Raw genomic sequence first — 19521 nt, forward strand, 5'->3', positions numbered from 1 at the left:
AATTTGGATTTTATTGTATAGAGGTAGTAGTCTCCTATTACTAGTTTGAGTGTTTTTACCATGAAAAAGGTACTGAACCTTATCAACATATATTCTGCATCAAATGCTATGATCATGTAATTTTCTGTACACCTGTAATGTGGTAGTCTCTCTACTAAGATGTACTTCATATTTTCCATGATGAGGTTTGTTGTCTCATTTTTAAGTTACAAGAATCAGAGAAATACATTCAGGTCAAGAAACTGTTAACCAAACTGCATTAAACTATGACCATTCAAAGTAAAAGTAAAAATAAAAAATAACTTACTGTATTTGAGAATTAAAGGGGGAAACTACTATAGTTACTTAACACGATATACTGGACACTGTAATATTTCTCTTACCTCTGTGTGAGGTGAATGCTATTGCTATTTTACAAGAAAAATTGTCTGTGGCAGATAACTTTTCAAACATTTGCTTCAAACAAATCTTCTAATCCACAGATCCTTTAATGTGTCTTTTGGCTCCTTTTAAGGAACAGTCTATTTCTCCACCCCTTTGAATCTGGGAAGCCCTGGACTCCTTTAACACACAGAGCATTATGCCAGTTCGAGTCCATAACTACCAAGCAGCTTCTGCTTCCTAATTCTTGGAACTCTAAGTAGACACTATAAGCCCAGGTTACTGTGATGCACAGAGAATAGAAATACTGAAGGGCACTAAAACATTAGAAAACAGTGGTGAGCTGGAGCAAGAACCTCAGAGCATACCCTACATCCGGGAACTGGGGAGGGTGGGAAATTGAATGGGCTTTCTCCCTTAATACTCCCCTTTAATCATGAAGGAAACAATATGGGAAAAATAATAGTCTTACCCACTTTCCCGTAGCCCTTCAACCTTTTTACCCTAACTAAATAAAAAATGGAAAAAAAAAAGGAAAATAAAAATAAATTAAAAAAAAGAAAGAAAGAAAGAAAACAGTGGTGAGCCAGTGCAGTGACACCATGAGTTAAGCCACGAGCTACAGAACTGGCAGTCCCACCTGCTCCACTTCCGATCCAGCTTCCCTGCCTGGGAAAGTAGCAGAGGATGGTCCACCCAAGGCCTTGGGCCTCTGACATGGGAGACAGCCCAGCCCAGTCCTGGCCATTGCAGTCACTCAGGGAGTAAACCACCCGATCAAAATGTCTGTCGCTCTCTCTCTCTACCCAGTCCCACCTCCCTCCCTCCCTTCCTAGGTAACTCTGTCTCTTAAATAAACAAAACCTGTAAAACAACAACAACAACAACAAAATCAATAGTCAAAATTTTTTAAATCTAGTTTCAGCCTATTCATTCACATGGCACTATATGCAGACACCACGTGACTATATCCACATGAAAGATCATAAAGTGAGAACCAACCAATCAGACAATATCAACCAACAGAAATATGAAGAGTAACAACAAATCGTTGTTTGAAGCCATTAATTTCTGAGTAATCAGTAAAATGAACTTTAAATATTGGCCTTTTTAAAATTCAAACTCCAGTCACGTCTCGGCCTTTGGCTAAGAACAAGTGTAAAATTCAAACTCCATATCTTTCTTTTTTTTAAAGATTTATTTTTATTATTTTTTAATTGGAAAGGCGGATATACAGAGAGGAGAGACAGAGAGGAAGATCTTCTGTCCAATGATTCACTCCCCAAGTGAGCGCAACGGGCCGATACTATGCCGATCCGAAGCCAGGAGCCTCTTCTGGGTCTCCCACACGGGTGCAGGGTCCCAAAGCTTTGGGCCGTCCTCGACTGCTTTCCCAGGCCACAGGCAGGGAGCTTTCCTTATATTATTATTATATATTATATAGCTTATATATTATAAGCTATAATATATATTTCCTTATATTATTATTATATATTATATAGCTTATATATTATAATTATAATTATATAATTATATATTATATTATATTATATATAATAATAATATATATAATATATATAAATATAAATAATTTATATATATATATAAATTAATATGAAAAGTTGGTTATAAATATATATGAATAACCAACTTTTCATATTAATTCTTTCTCACTTCACTTATTACAAGAAGTAATCAACAGGAGCCAAACGTAATCTTTCTCTCCTCCACATTCCTCCCTACACCCATTCCTTGACTTTTAGTATCATTCAAAAACACTGACACAGCATTCTGAAACAAAAATTTTTTTACATTTACTTATTTTTATTGCAAAGTCAGATATATAGAGGGAGGAGGAGAGACAGAGAAGGGACTCCAGCACATACAAGGTGAGGACTTTTGCTGCTAGGCGTGCAGTATTCTGAAAATTTAAAAAGCAGTATCTGTTGGGGACGCAGTGTAGCATCGTAGTGGCTAAAGTCCTCGCCTTGCACATGCCAGGATCCCATATGGGCGCCAGTTCTAATCCCAGCAGCCCTGTTTCCCATCCAGCTCCCTGCTTGTGGCTTAGAAAAGCAGTCCAGGACGGCCCAAAGCCTTGGGACCTTGCACCCGTGTGGGAGACATGGAGGAGAATCTGGGCTCCTGGCTTCGGATCGGCACAAGATTGGCAGTTACAGTCACTTGGGGTGTAAATCATCGGACAGAAGATTAAAAAGAAAAAATTGTATCCAATATTGATTCTGTTCATCAAATGCAATTTTTAAAATTTCCTAATTCCATAGCTCTGCTTTTCTACATCTACTTTACAATTTTAAATGCTCACTTTTTAATTTATCTAAAACAAAATAAGCCTATTTTCTTCCAAATCTGACAGAGCTACTGTCACATCCTAATGTTTATATCCTATTTGACTGTCGCATGGCAAAACAGTTCAGAAAGCTTTAATTAGGATTAGGAACACAAAATGTTCCCAGTATGCATCATACCCTTAATTTCATTCAACATCAATCTCTATGTCAAAGGCCCTGCCTTCTAGAAACTGATTCCATAATCCCCATCAATATCCCTTCTCCAGTCAAGTTTACACTCCCTCCCTTTTCAGAAGCATCAGATGAACCCCTAAACAAAGAACAACAGAACTCCCGAGTTCTGTCCCTGATACACGCTATCTTTGGAAACCTGTTTCCAGAGCACAAATGCTCTTCTCTATCACTGCTCTCCCTCAACTCTCCTTCAGGAAAACAAGATGCCTCTTGCATCCACATGGTCAGGCTCTAATCTAAAAGGAAGAGAAAACTCTGTGGTTTAAGTATTTTGGAATTAATTTTCCAAGCTCAAGAAGACTTAAGCAATTCTCCACTTACTCCTCAGAAATAAACCCCGTTTACCAAAAAAGACACCATGAGGACAGTTTCGGTTCTACATACAATGCTAACTATACATATAAATTAAACACTGTTGAAAAGATGTGATTCAGTTCCAGGCCAATAAATCTGCCTTGATTTATATCTCTCTAAGAATAGCAACATTTTCAATCCTCATCATCTTGTTCCTTCATTCCAAGCCCTGAATTGAACACTGACATTATCAGGGACTCCAAGAGAGTATAATCATCGACCTTCTTTTAGCTCATTGTGTATGGGGCAGAAAATTAGGTCACAAGACAAAGTGTTAGACGCTATAAGCTTGTTCAGATAGACAAGAAGTCAAATTTTCTAGGTAAAAATCTAACTGCAATAATTTGTTAAGTTTTATTTGTTTTCACATTATTTGAAATGGAGAGAAAGCAGTATCTTCCATTTGCTACTTGGATCCCCAAATGCCTGCCACCGCTGGGGCTGGGTCAAGTTAAAGTCAGGAACCTGAAACTCAATCTGGGGCTCATCTGAGTGGTAGGGACTCACTCAGCCCATCAGCTGCTGCCTCTCAGGAGCAGGAGCAGAAGCAGCACTAGGATTCAAACTCAGGCACTTAATACCAGATGCTGTGTGTCCTAAGCAGCATTCTAACTGCTACACCAAACATCCTACTTCCAGCTAAGAATTATGAGAAAAAAAACCTCAAACAACATACACAGATGGGGAAGATTTATTTAACGCTGCTTTTTTTTTTTTCTTGCACATATTACAAAAGGAAAAAGGAAGCAGAATAACCTGGCAAAGACATAAAATGGCAAGTGATCCATAGCACACCTTCTGCTCTGGTGCGTGTTATAATAGATAATAATAGATGAGAAGTAAAATTCACTTTCCTACTTTCAGGTTAGACTGAAATAAAGGTGCAGTTATTACATGAACTAAAGAACAGAGCATTTTTTAAAAGATTTATTTATTTTTATTACAAAGTCAGATATACAGAGAGGAGGAGAGACAGAGAGGAAGATCTTCCGTCCAATGATTCACTCCCCAAGTGAGCACAACGGCCGGTGCTATGCCGATTTGAAGCCGGGAACCAAGAACCTCTTCCGGGTCTCCCACGCAGGTGCAGGGTCCCAAGGCTTTGGGCCGTTCTTGTCTGCTTTCCCAGGCCACAAGCAGGGAGCTGGATGGGAAGCAGGGCTGCCTGGATTAGAACCAGCGCCCATATGGGATCCTGGCGTGTTCAAGGCGAGGACCTTAGCTACTAGGCCACGCCGCCGGGCCCAAGAACAGAGCTTTATGCCAAACATATTTAGTATTGTCCGCTTTTGCAATCCAGAACCTCTGATATACTCCAGAGTTTCAAATACAAATATCGCTTGGAATTCTAGTATTGATCTGCTATCAAAAGTGACAAGAGAATTTCCCAAGTACCATTCCATCCCCTTCCCAGCAGGGACATTCAGTCAGAAAAATCACATAATAACAGTTGTTCAAAAGTAGCCACTGTTGGTTACTCAATACTATGTCCACTAATTCCAAAATGTTGTGGATTGTTGCTGATGTTATGTTGGGGCTTTGATTGATCAGGATGACACTCTGCAGGCTCTACCTTCAGACCAGAGATGGTCTCCACAAGAAGCGGTTGAACTTATCTGGACATAAGATGCTGGACTCTATGCTTGGTATATGCTTGCAATGAAAGAACCCCAACTGAACTTGAACTGTGGCAATGCAGCAAGTTGGAGGAATCCACCATAGGGGAAGGGTTGGGGGAGGGGAAATCCCAGTGCCTACAACCGTGTCACATAACGCAATGTAACAAAAACAAAACAAAACAAAAAAGTAGCCACTGACTATCTCACAGAGTAAGAAAACATTAAGTCTGGAGCCAGTATGTGGCCCAAGGGTAAGGACACTGCTGGGAACACAGCCATCCCCTATTAGAGTATCGGGCTCAACTTCCTGCTACCCATGCACACCCTAGAAGTCAACAAGTGATGGCTCAAGGTCCTGGATCCCTGCCATCTACATAAAGCTGTGGACTGAGGACTTGGCTCTTGACTTTGACCTGACCCAGCCCAGGCTGTTGTTGGCATCTGGGGAGTGAATCAGTAAACAGATATTTTTTCATCCCTTTGAAGTCTTCTCTGCTTTCATATAAAATACATAAGTAAACAGTATGAGTTAACTGAACAGGATAAAAAGAAAAGCAACCCCAAAGCAAAATATTTACAAAATGGCTCTAAAAAGAAAATTATACCGGGTCAAAGTATCCATTTTAATTTTCAAGTCTTCAAAAGAACAAGAAAGTTAATTTTTTCAGTCAAGCTACCTCTAGCCGTTGTGGCCACTTGGGGATGGAATCAGTGGACGGAAGATTTTTCTGTCTCTCACCCTCTCTGTATATCTGACTTCCCAATAAGAATGCATAAATCTTAAAAAAAAAAAAAGAAAAAAAAAAGACATCTATGTTCCAAGTACGAGCCCCTGGATTGGAGCTCCCTACCAGGTTCCTGACTCCAGCTCTCTGTCAACGAAGACCCTGGGACACAGCAGTAAGGGATCACCCGGTTACTTGATGTGGACTGAGCTCCCCACTCTGAGCTTCAGCCCCAGTCCAAGCCCAGCTGCTACAGGCATCTAGGGAGTGAACCAGAAGATGGGACCTCTGTCTTTGTCTCTCCCTCTCAAATAACTATAAAGAAATAAACGAGGGCACTGTGTCGCAGTGAGGTAAGCCCTGCCTGGGATGCCAACACCCCAGGTAGGAGTCCTGGCTATTCTGTACTTCTGATCTAGCCTCCTGCGAGGCAACAGATGATGGCTGGGATACTTGGGATCTTTGCACCCACAGAGAAGACCCAGATGGAGTCCCCAGTCCTCGGCTTTAGCCTAGCCCAACCGTGGCTGTTGCAAGTGGTTTGGTTTTGGGGAATAAACCAGTGGATGAAAGATTCCCCTTCCATCTCTCCCTCTGTATCATCCTGCCTTTCAAATATTGCTTTTTAAACAAAGCAAAACAAGAACAACATATGAATGTTAATTCCATACTCATTTTTCCCAGCATTTTATCAATTGGTTTACTTCTTCATGAATACAGTCCAAATACTTAGAACAACTCCTGGAATATTAAAGGTACCAATAAAACTGTTGAATGAAGGCAAATGAACTACTATTGTTACTGCATAATCCAGAAGTATTTGTTATTTAATGCTGTAATCAAACACAAAACTATTTCAAAGGGGTACAGTTTACAGATACAGAATGTGTGGGTGGCCTCAAAAACATCCAGTCTCTACCACACTCAGAAACTGAAACAGAAACAGATATACTTTCAGAGCTCAGAGTTTCAGGTTGAGACAGATATGATATACTGCTAACCTTATTAAAAAAAAAATTGGAAATTGTGGATCTATCCATCTAAAACTGGCTATATGTCAAAACTAAATGCCAGTATAGCACTAAAACAAGTTCCCTCATTGAATTTGCCCCTACACTTGAGAGACATTATTTCAGCAATTAGTAGAGACTAAAAAACTCTTGGGCCTAAGCTATGATGTAGCAATGAGCTGAACAGCATAGTCATGATACAAGAGAAGCATGCCTGGTTAAACTCACCAGATCCAACACACTTCAACCTGGCATAAACACATCTACAGACCTCAAACACTGGGGCTGGCCCAGTGGGTAAAGCTACCACCTGCAACACCAACATCTCTAGAATACTGACTTTCAAATAAATCAATCTTAAAAAAAGAGAAACTTTGACATACTAACAGTTCAAAAGGAAGTCTTTTTAAAGAAAAATCCTCAAAAAAAAAAAAAAAAAAGAAAAAAAAGAAAAATCCTCAGCACCTAACTTAAACTCTTCTGTGAAAAATAATAAAATTGGCTTCAGTAGGCTACAGAGCCTATTTCTCCTCATTTCACCTGGCCTCCCCATTCCCCAAGGCAGGACACCTAACTTCAGACTTTGCCTTCCCACTCCCTCTGGGCGGCGGCAGCAATGGACTGGGATTGTCGGAGCCAAGGCTAGGTGATCTGGAGCTCCGAAGGCCCTCCTGGTGGGCCCGCCTTCAGACTTGAGAGTTGGGCCGGGTTTGGAGCTATGGGGGTTTTCTGGTTGACCCCCAGAATTCTACAGAGCCATCAAGCACTGCGTGCTAGAGCTCATCATGACCTTGAGCCTAAAGACGGCCTGGAGGCCTCTCAGCTCCAGGGCGAGGCAGGAGCCGGCACCGGGAGCATCTATCTGCAAGGGGACCTCCCCCAGTGCCATGAAGGTGGAGGAGCAGAAGCTGGAGCAAAACCCTGAGAAGTCTCAGGACATCAAAGATCTCCAAAAAGAACTCGAGCAGTTTGCCAAGCTTCTGAAGCAAAAAAAAAAAAAAAAAAAAGGCTCACTCTTGGTACATTCAGGCTGATGCGGGGTGTGGGGCTCACCCTGGGGTTTCTCTCTGGAACGATGTTCAGCCAATCAACTGCCAATTTGAGCCCCTGCACCTCAGCTTCAAGAACATGTATAAGCTGTGGTCACTGCTGCAGAAGTGGATGGAGGAAACTAAGAGATTTGCAAAGCCTAAGACCCCATTGCAGGCCAGAAAGAGAAAACAAACCAGTATTGGGACCTGAATGAGAGGCGATCTGGAGAACATGTTCCTGCAGTGCCTGAAACCCTTGCTGCAGCAGGTCAGCCACTTCGCCCAGCAGCTGGGGCTTGAGAAGAACCATCAAGCAGCGACTACTCCCAACAAGAGGATCTGAGGGGTTTGAAGCTGCCAGATCGCCCTTCCCAGTGTCTCTCTTCCTCTGGCTCTGGGGGCCTACTTTGTTATCCCAGACTATGGCAGCCCTCACTTCACCACAGGGAGAGCCTTCCCCCCAGAGCCTACTGCTGCTCTGGGCTCCCCTACACATTCAAACTGAGCTGCCGGCCCTTCTCTCCCAGCAATGGGGGGGGGGGGGGGGCAGAGGTCAGGGGAAAGGCTAGGCAAAGTCTGCAACTGGGGCTTTGGGATCAGGTTCGTCATTCACTAAGGCAGGAACTGGAGGGGGTGGGGTAATGAGTTTTTAGGGGGACACGGGTTGGAGGGAAAATGAAGCTAAATGACATTCGTGATTCTAATCCCATGACTTCAATTTAAATAAAGAAGCCTGAAATACACCAACTTACAAAAGACCCTCTTTCTCCTCAGATAAGGATCACTCATTCTTGTCCTGCCTCTAATCAAGAGTATTGGCTTCAAGCATCTGAATGCTCATTCAAGCTTCCAATAAGTACAATTTTACAGTGAGATAAATTAAAGAGGGTAAGATTATTCAGCTCCATGAAGAGTTGATATCAGAACAAGGACTGATGGCTTCAATCCACGCTCCTGACCAAGAGTGCAAAGAACTACAATTTAAGCACAAACTCTCCTTAGAGACCAGAAAATAAAACATGCTAAAGTATACTACAGAAAAACTAAGTCAAGCTTCTTGTCTACTTTTTGTTTTGTTTTCAAACTGGAATTTCCAGCTATCTTAATAAATTACCTTAACTGCTACTACCTCAATTCCCAGTTTGACAAAAAATTCGGATACTTTTCTTTTACAAGTTGACCTACCATGTGTAACTTGAGAGGAGTAAACCAATTTCTCTGGTCTCAGTAACCACAAGGAGAGAAAGTAATCCAGCCACTGCTGTAACAGACTGACAATAGCCACTAACCACTGCAAAGCGCTGGCCTCTACTCTAAACAATCCCTCCCTTTAGAGCTGTGGCTAAAATTATGCAGTCTCAATTATCTTACTGAAAAGTCTCATCATAGTCTCAAAATTAGAAAACAAAACCCTAAGTACCAGTAGTGCAAGAAGACATCGATCTATCCTTTTATGCCTACCAGGGTTTCTCAACGTTAGCATGTTTGGCCTCTTGAGCCCAGTAACTCCTTATCTTGGGAGGGAAGCAGGACCATCATGAGCAAAACAATCTTCAGCAGCATCTCCAGCCTCTACCCACTAGCTACCCACTAGCTGACACGAACTCCATCCTGCATCTGTGACCATCATAAATGTCTACACTGTCAAATGTTCCCTGGAGAAAGAAAAAAACTGCCTCCAACTGAAACCACTGCTCTACATTAGATCTTCCCTATTGTTCATTATATTTTTAATTTGTTTTAATTCATTTGGAAGGTAGATATTCTCTCTCTCTCTCTCTCTCTCTCTCTCTCTCTCACACACACACACACACACACACATACATAAGAAAACAGATTTTCCAACCTCTGGTTCATTGGCTCATTCCTAAAATGCCCACAACAGCCAGTTCTGTGTCAGGTTGAAGCCAGAAGCCAAGAATTCCATCTGATCTGCTAAAGGGTTGATAGGAACCCAAGTATTTGGGATGCATCATCCATTGCATCCCAAGCACATTAGCAGGAAGATGGATTAGAAGTGGACATGGTGGGCCCGGTGGCGTGGCCTGGCGTCTAAGGTTCCTGCCTTGAACGCACTGGGATCCCTTACGGGCGCCAGTTCTGGTCCCGGCGGCTCCACTTCCCATCCGCTCCCTGCTTGTGGCCTGGGAAAGCAGTCGTGGACAGCCCAAGGCCTTGGCACCCTGCACCCATGTGGGATACCCGGAGGAGGTTCCTGGCTCCTGGTTTCGGATCGGCATACCATCATCGGCTGTTGCGCTCACTTGGGGAGTGAATCATTGGACGGAAGATCTTCCTCTCTGTCTCTCCTCCCTGTACATCTAACTTTCCAATAAATAAATAAATCTTAAAAAAAAAAGTGGACATGGCACAGGATCTAGGCAGGCCACACCTTCAGTGCACCAACAAACTGATCTGACAGCAGGCAGGCCAGGAACCCATCAAGTCCTAGGCGAGTCACATCCACAGCACATCAACACATCTGGAAGCGGCAGGCCAGAATTGGACATCAGACTCCTAGGTCAAACCTCTAGCAGACCAATGCATCTGGGAGCAGCAGCCCAAGCTTCTGATGCTGGGGTCCTAGACAGACTGTACCGACCGTGAGCCAAAGCACAGGTCTGGGAGTGGCAAACCAAGGGCCTCACAAGTCCAAGTCAGGCCATACCTGCGGCACACCATGATAGGCCTGGTGCCCAAGGCCAAGGTTTTGAGAGTCGAAAGGGCACTGGCGGCCTTTGGCAGTGCCTGATGGCTTCAGGGCAGACTACATCCAATGTGCAACACTGCTCTGGACTGGGACAGAAGGCCAGGGGCCTAAGGGTTCTATGCCGTCGGACTCACAGCATGCACCCATACTAAGCCAGGGCCGAGGAAGGGCTACCCCCACCTGATGGCCTTTGCTGTCACCAAGAAACTTGGGCTTTCATTTCCAGTTGGTCCAGGCAGGAAAGGATCTCCAATTTCAGGCACTAGAGAGCAGGGTGTCCTGGCATTAGAACACACAGTCTATGTTGAGTCCCCTCCTATGCTAACTCCTGTGAAGGCAGAGGATCACACCCAGCTGTAAATGAAGGATGAGTTGGCCTGTTCTGGACCAGCTGAGGTCCTTGGATGTCACTTTAAAAGACGAAAAAGGCCCTTAACTTCTCAGAGTGGCAATAATGATGCAGGGGACAGAGTCTCTGGTGCTAACGAGACTAGCCTGGTCATGAGATGGAGCCATCAGATCAGACTGGGAGAAGTTTCCAAACCCGGGACAGGCAAGGCCTATACCCCCCTAATCAGCACGAATTCGTTATAGAAGATGAGAAGAATCTATATACTTCAGCAACCCTTAAAAATTGGGGTGGTGGGCCAGTTGAGGTAGCCTAGCAGTTAAAGTCCCTGCCTTGTGCATACCAGGACCCAATATGGGCACTAGTTTGTGTCTCAGCAGCCCTGCTTCCCGTCCAGCTCCCTGCTTGTGGCCTGGGAAAGCAGTCAAGGATGGCCCAAAGCCTTACGAACCTGCACCTGCAAGGGAGACCCATAAAAAGCTCCTGGCTCCTGGCTTTAGATCTGTTCAGCTCCAGCCATTGCGGCCACCTGGGGAGTGAATCAGTGGACAGCAGATCTTCCTCTCTGTCTATCCTCCTATCCATATATCTTACTTTTCAATAAAATATAAAATAAATAATAAAAAAAAAAAACCACTGGAGTGGTATGGGCCTGGTGAGGTAGCCTAGTGGCTAAGTCCTCACTTTGTATATGCTGGGATCCCATGTAGGCACCAGTTCATGTCCTTGTTGTTCCACTTCCCATGCAGTTTCCTGCTTGTCACATGGAAAAGCAGTGGAGGATGGCTCAAAGCCTTGGGACTCAGCACCCATGTGGGAGATTTGGAAGAAGCTCCTGAGCCTGGTTTTAAAGTCTGCTCTGCTCCAGCACTTACAGCCATTCAGGGAATGAATCTGCAGATGGAAGATCTTTCCGTTTCTCCTTTTCTCTGTAAATCTGACTTTCCAATAAAAATTAAATAAATCTTAAAAAAAAAAAAGAATTGGGATGGTAAATCTCTTAGGGAATGATACGGGAAGGCAGGTAGAGCTTAGATTCACCAATTGATAGCCGTACCTACCTAAGTCTGCCTGCTTGCCAATCAAATGTCCCTTTACCCAGGACGTCCCTCCTCTCCTGGGACTTGGGGTGCTTTCAAGTAACTAGTCCCTTTCCAGGCTCACGAGGGGCTCTCTGTCTCTCACTGTAGGCACAAGATCCAAGTGGAATCATTTCTCTCCCACCTTTCCCCTCTCTGCCCATCCTATCCCTCAGTATGTCTGTGACTTCCTCACCTTTTAAATAAACTTTCCAAAAAAAAAAAAAAAACTGGAGGTGGGACTCAATACCAGAAAGACATCTGCGACGTGGGATCCCAAATGCCAGCCTGACTCGCTGCCCCGCACTGCCTGCCCTGTTGCTCACTACCACGGCTGAGGAGACGGACCGCAAGGCAGTGAGCAAAGGCTGCTGCTATGACGTGGCTGCCTCAGACTGCAGGATTCACTTCCTAAACACACGCACAGGTCATCCAGAGCCAACTAAACATAAAGAAACACAAAGCATTTGCATTCAGTTGGAACTTCCCCACAGAAAAATGGGGAATTTCATCTGTAGTGAGTTTATGATTTTTTTTAACTTCCTGATACTGAAAAAGTCCCACAAATGCCCCCAATATAGAAATCTATTTATCAGTAAAATGTCAAGGCTTGGATTACCCTTCTACCATATGAATACCTATTTCTTATGCTAGATCTTGCAGACAGTACAATTACTGATACTTTACTTCTTAAAAAAATTTTTTTTTATTTTAAATTGAGGTTCACTCTCCAAATGGTTGTAACAGTCAGAGCTGAGTCAGTCTGAAGCTGGGAGCCAGGAGCTTCGGGTTCTCTCACGTGGGTGCTGGGGCCTAAGGAATTGGGCGATCCTCTCCTGTTTACCCAGACCATTAACGGAAGCTGGGTCAGAAATGGAGCAGCTGGATTTCAAACCAGCGACCATATGGGACGCTGGTGATGCAGGCGGAGGATTAGCGTGATATGCCACTGCGAAGGCCCTGACACTGTATTTCAAGTTTTATATGGCAACACCTGTATTTTACCACTGTAACCTTTTAGATAAAGAACTCAAACATTGTCACTACTTAAAAACAATTTTAAAAAACTGTTTTATATGCAATTGCTATAATGGAAAGCAATGACAGTTGCTAAACTGTTGCCCCTAGTTCATCAATAATATTGTTACTGTTACTTAAGTACCTCTCTGTGATATTTTGATATTTTGCACTGTGCCTCAGTTCCACCTCAGAAAATCTTTTAGTAAGACAAGGGAATTTCCAAATCCATATTCACTTAGAATAGAGATTCTTAAAGTCAAGCAGATATATTTTTACTTTTAAATCCTCTTCCTGATTTCTCATTTCTTCGTGTGCTCTTATCTGGGAAAATCCAAACAAAGGCTCTCTCTCCTCTGAAGCGAAGACAGGAGGGTCAGGAGGAGCAGTGGGAGTGTTACTGCACCAGAGCCAATGAACTCAGCCCACACAGGGTCTGCCCTTTTTGGCACCAAGCATCATAGCATATCTTCTGGAAGCTAGAAACAAAACTATTCCTTCTGATACCGACATTAGAGTTAGCTGGACCCATGAATCATTCAAAGTAAAAGGACAAGAGAAATGATACACAAAACCTATGGGTAGTTAAGAGTTTGAGCAAATTCTTGTTTACCCAAATGTATCCACAAGTGCTGTAACCCTAGGGCAGGGAGAAGAAATGAGAGAGTAACATGCTGTGCGCTAGGCCCACTGAGCATGTACAGCTCTGCATCAGAGTGAATAAACCGGCAAGGGAAGAAGAGCTCTGAAGCAGTTCTCCCTACTAAGTACATGAAACAAGTACAGCTGATTAAAACACTTTGGCAAGCCTGGCATGATGGTTCAACGGCTAAACCCTCTCCCTACAAATGCTGGGGACTCAAAAAGGTCCTAGTTTGTGTCCTGGCTGCTCCACTTCCCATCCAGCTCCCTGCTTGCGTCCTGGGAAAGCAGGATGGCCCAAAGCCTTGGAACCTTGCACCCACGTGGCAGACCCAGAAGAAGCTCCTGGCCCCTGGCTTCGAATCACCTCAGCTCTGGCCAGCCATTGTGGCCATTTGGGGAGTGAACCAGGGGGTGGAAGATCTTTCTGTCTGTCCCTCTTTCTCTTCATAAATCTGATCTGCCTTTCCAATAAAAATAAATAAATCTTTAAAAAAAAAAAAACCATCCACTTCAGCTCAGCACCACAGTGAAGACACCACAGGCATCCATGACACCCGAGTGCGTGGGTTCGATTCCCGGCTCTAGTTCCTGAATGCAGCTCCGTTACTGCAGATCCCGTGGTGGCCCAGGGACACAGGGAGCTCTCACACGCCTCTCTCTAGCCTTTTCTTCTGTCTCTCCCCTACTGTTTCTCTATCTCTCCCTACTCATTCTTTTTTTTTTCTCTCACTCTCTCCCTTCCTCCATTCATTCTCTTCCCTCTTCCTGTCTCTGATTAAAGTTTTTTTTTTTAATTAAAAAAAGAAAACTCGGGTAAGCACAGCACCCCATCTCTGATGTTTGATGTTTGGTGGGGAAGATTATACTCACGAGTGAGAGCTGCTAATATCTAACTATCACACAAGAATTAGAATCCTCTTCAGACACAAACTAAAATGAGACGAAGAAAACCTTCATTCATGGCAAACTGGGCCTGGCTATCCTGAGAAACACACCCAGATTTTCCATAGCAGTCAACAAATTGGAAAAACGATGCATGCCTGCATCACGCTCTGGGCTTACAGGGAGACCATCTCCCACATCATGCACTATGCACAGCACTTGGAACGCTCAGCCCAGAGCGGGGTACCTAGAGGCACTCCCAGCTTCACTTGTTTTTTTTTTTTAAGATGTATTTATTTTTATTGGAAAGTCAGATTTACAAAGAGAAGGAGAAACAGGGAAGAAGATCTTCCATCTGCTGGTTCACTCCCCAATAACCGCAACAATCAGAACTGAGCAAATCCAAAGCCAGGAGCCAGAAGACTCTTCCAGGTCTCCCACACCTGCTTTCCCAGGTGACAAACAGGGAGCTAGATGGAAAGCGGAGCAGCTAGGATACAAATTGGCATGCAGGGGAAGAACTTTAGCCATTAGGCTACCTCACAGGGCCCCCCAGCTCCACTTCGAATTCTACCTTCCTGGTAAGGTATATCCTGAGAGGCAATAGGTGAGGAGCCAAGTTCTGGGGTCCCTGGCACCCACCTAGCAGACCCACAGAGGATGCCAGATCCCCAGCATTAGTCTGATCCAGTTATGGCAGTTTTGGGCATTTGGGAAATAAATTAGAAGATGGACGATCTCTCCTTGCCCACCCATCTATTATTCCTCTTTCTGCCCCTCTTTCAAATAAAACGAAAATAAACAACAACAAAAAAAAATTGAAATAACATTGGTGTTTGTGTATGCATGTATGTACACAGAGATATTAGTAATTTATCAATGTTAGAACTGGTTTTTCAGTAGCAGAGATAGATTTGCACTGAACCAACCATTTACTAACCTGTTCTTTCTTATGAGATTAAGTATATAACAATGACCATGAAACAAGACCAAACTCACTGACTCACCTAATCCTGACCTCACTGTGCCTTTTCCCTAAAGTGCCTAACAGCAATGATTCACTATTGTACATGACAACCACATATAATAAGATATTGTATTTTTTAATATTGTTAAGACAGTAGAGTTTAAGAGTTCTCATCACACACACAAAAAAACAAAGATGCTCGTGGACCCAGCATGGTAGCCTAGTGGCTGAAGTCCTCACCTTGCAATTGCCAGGATCCCAGGTGGGGGCCGGTTTGTATCCTAGTTGCTCCATTTCTCATCCAGTTCCCTGCCTGTGGCCTGGGAGAGCAGGTTTTGGGATCCTGCACCCAAAATGGAGGCCCAGAAGACGCTTCTGCCTTCTGCCTTGGGATCGGCTCAGCTCTAGCCATTATGGTCACTTGGGGAGTGAACCAGCAGATGGAAGATCCGTCTCTCTGTATGTCCTTCTCTCTGTAAATCTGACTTATCAATAAAAATAAATACATCTGGGCCCAGCAGCGTGGCCTAGCGGCTAAAGTCCTCACCTGGAACACACCAGGATCCCATATGGGCGCCGGTTCTAATCCTGGCCACCCCGCTTCCCATTCAGCTCCCTGCTTGTGGCCTGGGAAAGCAGTCAAGAACGGCCCAAAGCCTTGGGACCCTGCACCCGTGTGGGAGACCCAGAAGAGCTCCTGGCTCCCGGCTTCGGATCGGCGCAATACCAACCATCGACCGTTAGGGTCACTTGGGGAGTGAATCATCGGACGGAAGATCTTCCTTTCTGTCTCTCCTTCTCTCTGTATAACTGACTTTGCAATAAAAACAAATAAATCTTTTAAAAAAATACATCTTTTTAAAAAATGATGCTTATGAGCTAATGGATACATTAAGTAGCTTGATTTAGCCACTCCACAATGTATATATAAATATACAACACAAACATGATATATAGAAGTTCACTTATCTATTAAAAAATTTACTAAATCCTTTTCCCTTCATTTTTCTGCCTCCCAATCTTTGGTATTCTCAGTCTGAATTCTATCTAGACTTCAAGACTCAATTTTTTTAAAAAATCATTTATTTTTATTGGAAAGTCAGATATACAGAGGAGATACAGAGAGAAAGAACTTCCATCCGATGGTGCACTCCCCAAGTGACTGCAAGAGCTGTGCTGATCCAAAGCCAGGAGACCAGAGCCTCTTCCAGGTCTCCCATGCGGGTACGTGATCCCAAGGAATTGGGCCGTCCTCAACTGCTTTCCCAGCCTACAAGCAGAGAGCTGGATGGGAAATGGGGCAGCCGGGACACAAGCCAATGCCAACATAGGATACTGGTGTGTGCAAGGCAAGGATTTTAGCTGCTAGGCTACCTCAGCGGGCCTTAAGACTCAATTTAAATCCCACATTGTCTGCCACACTTTGGATGACCACAATAATACCACCATACCCCTCTCCAACATCTTATTTATTTATTCATTCATTCATTCGTTCATTTAAAATGCAGTGACAGAAAGAGGGAGAGACAGGGAGAAGAGAAATCTTCCATCACCTGATTCATTCCCTAAATGGCCACACCATCCAGGATGAACTAGTCTGAAGTCAGGAATTCCATCTGCGTCTTCCACAGGAGTGGCAAGGGGTAAATACTTGGACCACTTTGTACTGCCTTCTCAGGCACGTTAGCAAGAAGGCTGCTCAGTAGTGGAACGGTAAGTCTCAAACCAACTGTTAGGGCAGGCAGTGGCTTACCCTGCTGCTCCACAACGTGAGTGCCCTCTCTCTGAATTCTCAAGTCACAAGAGCATTGTCCATCCTCAACCACTTGCCAGCCATGCTCCATGTAACAACATTTTAGCGAATAACAGATCATATGCACAATGGTGGTCTCATAACCCTGTCACCCAGCTACACCGTGATTAAATACACCGTGATGCTCACAGGATGACAAAAATCACCTCCTGGTGCCTCATTCCTTACAACAGACCGCTGCAGACTAAGGGGCCACTTCTATGTCTGTTCTTCCCAAAGAAACTCTGAGGCCCTTTAAAGTAACAACTACATATTCCTCCATGTCACCCCTACGACAGCCAGCAGAAAACACCATTTGTGTATAAGAAACACCTGGTTATATTCAATTGTCCCTCAACTGACAAACAAGGCTCAAAAATTAACAAATCAGACTACAAACACTCAGAATTTCTTCCGGCAACTTACTAAAGCCCAGAAAAACATCTAAAAAACCTTTTCAAAGTATCCCTTCCAAGATGGGTAAACAAGAAGAAAAGATATAATAAGCCATGGAAATTAAAACCAAGTCTCCTTGCTTTTGATGGCAAAACAGCGAACAGCCACTTAGAGATAGGCAGAGCTAAGGCTCCGGTTCAATAGGGCACACGGGTGAACCACATGCCACTGGTCACACACACACTGCCTGAGTTCCAGAGTCCCTCTCTGTAGTCGGAGAATCCTGGAGGCTCTGATGTAGCCTGCGGGTGGGGGCGGGGAGGCACCTCCTCTTCCCAACACTGAAATATGCCAAAAACTGCAGAGAAGCACATCAAAATCAACAGGCAACACTAAGCAGTAGGGGAATGATTATGCAGTAGGGGAATGAGGCAACTAGAGGAAAGCAAACGCCGCCGGGAGTCTGGGGCGGGGACTGTTAGGTGAAAGGGCTATCAAACGCGCACTCACTGGAGTCCATAGTGTTTTCCAAGAAAGAAGAGACAGGGACACATGTCAGCAGGACTTCAAGACTGCATGAGATGTTCCACACTGCACCCGGACACTTCCGCAAGCAAGGAAAAGAACCACCACGACTATTTAAAGGCAACTCACCTGCAGGGTCTCCCCGCCGTAATTAGAACCCAACCTAAAAACAGCTTCTGGATCTGGGGCACGGGGGCTGGCTAGGTTGCAGCCGAAGCATTTTCTTTACAAACCATAACACTATTTCTATAGGGGGCTGAGAGTCTGGCAGTAAGTGGCAAAAGCAACCAGTGTGATGTCAGAGGAAGCCATCCCAACATCTGTCCTGGATCTTCCTCTTCAGTAAAGGGGGTGGGGGTGGAGGGCACTCGGCAAGGGTGCACTAAGTTCCAGCAGTACGTCTTGCCTCAATCCCAAAGCCATTTCCAGCGAGAGAGACGCGCTGGTAGTCTGCAAGTCATTAGCACAGAGCTGTTTTCACTTTCACAAACACCCCACGAGGGGGGCAAAACCTCCTCTCCCCAGGTAACTGCCAAACCTGTCTGGTGCTTCCTGTCCCCTCCCCAGGGGCGGCCGAAGAGGGGCCAGCCTCAGCCGTCCGCTATTCTGCTCCACTAAGGTTGAGGGGGGTGGGGGAAGAGGATCTGGTGGGAAAAAAAAAAAGTGGAAAAGGAAAGCAAGAGAAGGCGAGAAGCAGCAGCGGAAAGCGTACTGGGGGAGGGGGTGTCACCGGGAGGAGTAGACAAGGTGAGGAGGGCACACAAGGGGAAAGTTGTCAGGGGAGAACTTGGCTAAGGGACACACACAAAGAGGACGACAGGTAGGCAGGGTTAGGGAATGAGGAGCAGGTGGAGAGGGAACGAGGGCAGGGCTGGAATGCGGGGGGCCAGGGTCGTGACGCTGGGGGGGATGGGAGGCAGGGGTTCGAGGAAGCTTGGGTGCTCGGGTACAGGGCAGGCACTCGGGTGACCGACGTCAGAGGAGGCAGGTGTACACAGGGAGGCTTAGGACCCAATTCCGGAATATCGGGGCCAGGAAGCTGAGCAGGTCCCCGGCGCAGAGGGCTCGGGGCTTCTTACCGGTAGTTTAGGGCTGACCTCGCCCTTGCAAAAGTGGCAGAAAAACCGGTGCGCGGCTACGGTGGCGCCCGCGTCCGCCCCGGCCGCCGAAGCCTCCGCCATGTTTCTCCTCCGCCGCGGCTGTCCGACAGGGCCAAGCCGTCCGTCCCTCACCAGGCCGCTACGTCCCGGACTGCGGTCGCCGCCTCGGCGCGGCCCGCCGTTCCACAGCCCGCCTCGGTCACGTGAGTCCGCCGGGCCCGGAGAGGCGGGCGGCGCGGACGGAGCCCTCGAGTCCCGCCTCCGGCTCCCAGGAGCGCAGGAAGGCGCGTCCGGCCCCCGCGGCCCGCCCGCCAGGCCCGCCCTCCAGCCAGCCGGCTCGTTCCCACAGCCCGCGACCAGTCCTCCGACCTTCCAGCGAGAAGAGGGAGGAAG

General features: G+C 45.4%; 1 protein-coding gene and 1 pseudogene across 1 annotated transcript in view; one reads left to right on the forward strand and one right to left on the reverse strand.

Annotated features, from left to right (window-relative positions):
* The window catches only part of RNF115 (ring finger protein 115), a 64144-nt gene extending 44669 nt beyond the window's left edge, over positions 1-19475 (reverse strand). The window contains exon 1 of the mRNA XM_040999175.1: positions 19108-19475. Coding sequence (XP_040855109.1) covers positions 19108-19209 — 102 coding nt within the window. The 5' untranslated portion in view covers positions 19210-19475. The remainder of the gene's footprint in view (positions 1-19107) is intronic.
* LOC121168680 lies at positions 61-8171 on the forward strand (annotated as a pseudogene).
* Positions 19476-19521: the final 46 nt, after the last annotated feature.

This window comes from Ochotona curzoniae, unplaced genomic scaffold (assembly GCF_017591425.1).
Source record: "Ochotona curzoniae isolate NIBS_2020 unplaced genomic scaffold, NIBS_Ocur_1.0 scaffold_1037, whole genome shotgun sequence".
Lineage (NCBI taxonomy): Eukaryota > Metazoa > Chordata > Mammalia > Lagomorpha > Ochotonidae > Ochotona > Ochotona curzoniae.